The sequence below is a fragment of the Aptenodytes forsteri genome, unplaced genomic scaffold, assembly GCF_000699145.1.
Source record: "Aptenodytes forsteri isolate BGI_AS27 unplaced genomic scaffold, ASM69914v1 Scaffold450, whole genome shotgun sequence".
In the NCBI taxonomy this organism is placed as follows: domain Eukaryota; kingdom Metazoa; phylum Chordata; class Aves; order Sphenisciformes; family Spheniscidae; genus Aptenodytes; species Aptenodytes forsteri.
The window spans coordinates 46,771-47,530 of NW_008795100.1; the positions used below are offsets into that span (position 1 = coordinate 46,771).

Sequence of the window (760 nt, forward strand, 5' to 3'; positions counted from 1 at the left end):
GATGGGTATGGGGATGGTGACGGTGTTGAGGACGGTGATGGGGATGGTGATGAGGATGGTGATGAGGACGGTGATGGGGATGAAGATGGTGATGGTGATGGGGACGGTGATGGTGATGAGGACGGTGATGGGGATGAAGATGGTGATGGTGATGGGGACGGTGATGGTGATGAGGACGGTGATGGGGATGAAGATGGTGATGGTGATGGGGACGGTGATGGTGATGAGGACGGTGATGGGGATGAAGATGGTGATGGTGATGGGGACGGTGATGGGGGTGGGGGGGATGAAGATGGTGATGGTGATGGGGACGGTGATGGTGATGGGGATGAAGATGGTGACGGTGATGAGGATGGTGATGGGGACGGTGATGGGGATGAGGATGGTGACAGTGATGGGGATGAAGATGGGGACAGTGATGAGGATGGTGATGGTGCTGGTGATGAGGATGAAGATGGTGATGGGGCTGGTGATGGGGTTGGTAATGGGGACAGCGATGGCGATGGCGATGGGGCCGGTGATGGGGCCGGGGCCGGTGATGGGGCTGGGGCCGGTGACGAGGACGGTGCCGGTGACGGAAGCTGGTGCCGGTGCCTGCAGGTGAGCGCCAACGGCAGCGTGCTGCTGAGCGAGGTGGTGGGCACCATCAAGCTGAAGGTCTTCCTCTCGGGGATGCCCGAGCTGCGCCTGGGCTTGAACGACCGCGTCCTCTTCGAGCTGACCGGACGTGAGTGCCGCCGGGTGGGCTCGGGGACAGCCC

At 61.3% G+C, this 760-nt stretch overlaps 1 protein-coding gene across 1 annotated transcript in view; it reads right to left on the reverse strand.

Moving 5' to 3' along the window:
- SLC44A2 (solute carrier family 44 member 2) overlaps nucleotides 1–594 on the reverse strand; it is a gene marked incomplete at its 5' end in the record, with an annotated part of 17,772 nt that extends 17,178 nt beyond the window's left edge. The window contains one exon of the mRNA XM_009277042.2: nucleotides 22–594. Within this exon, the coding sequence (XP_009275317.2) occupies nucleotides 22–594 (573 nt within the window). The remainder of the gene's footprint in view (nucleotides 1–21) is intronic.
- Nucleotides 595–760: the final 166 nt, after the last annotated feature.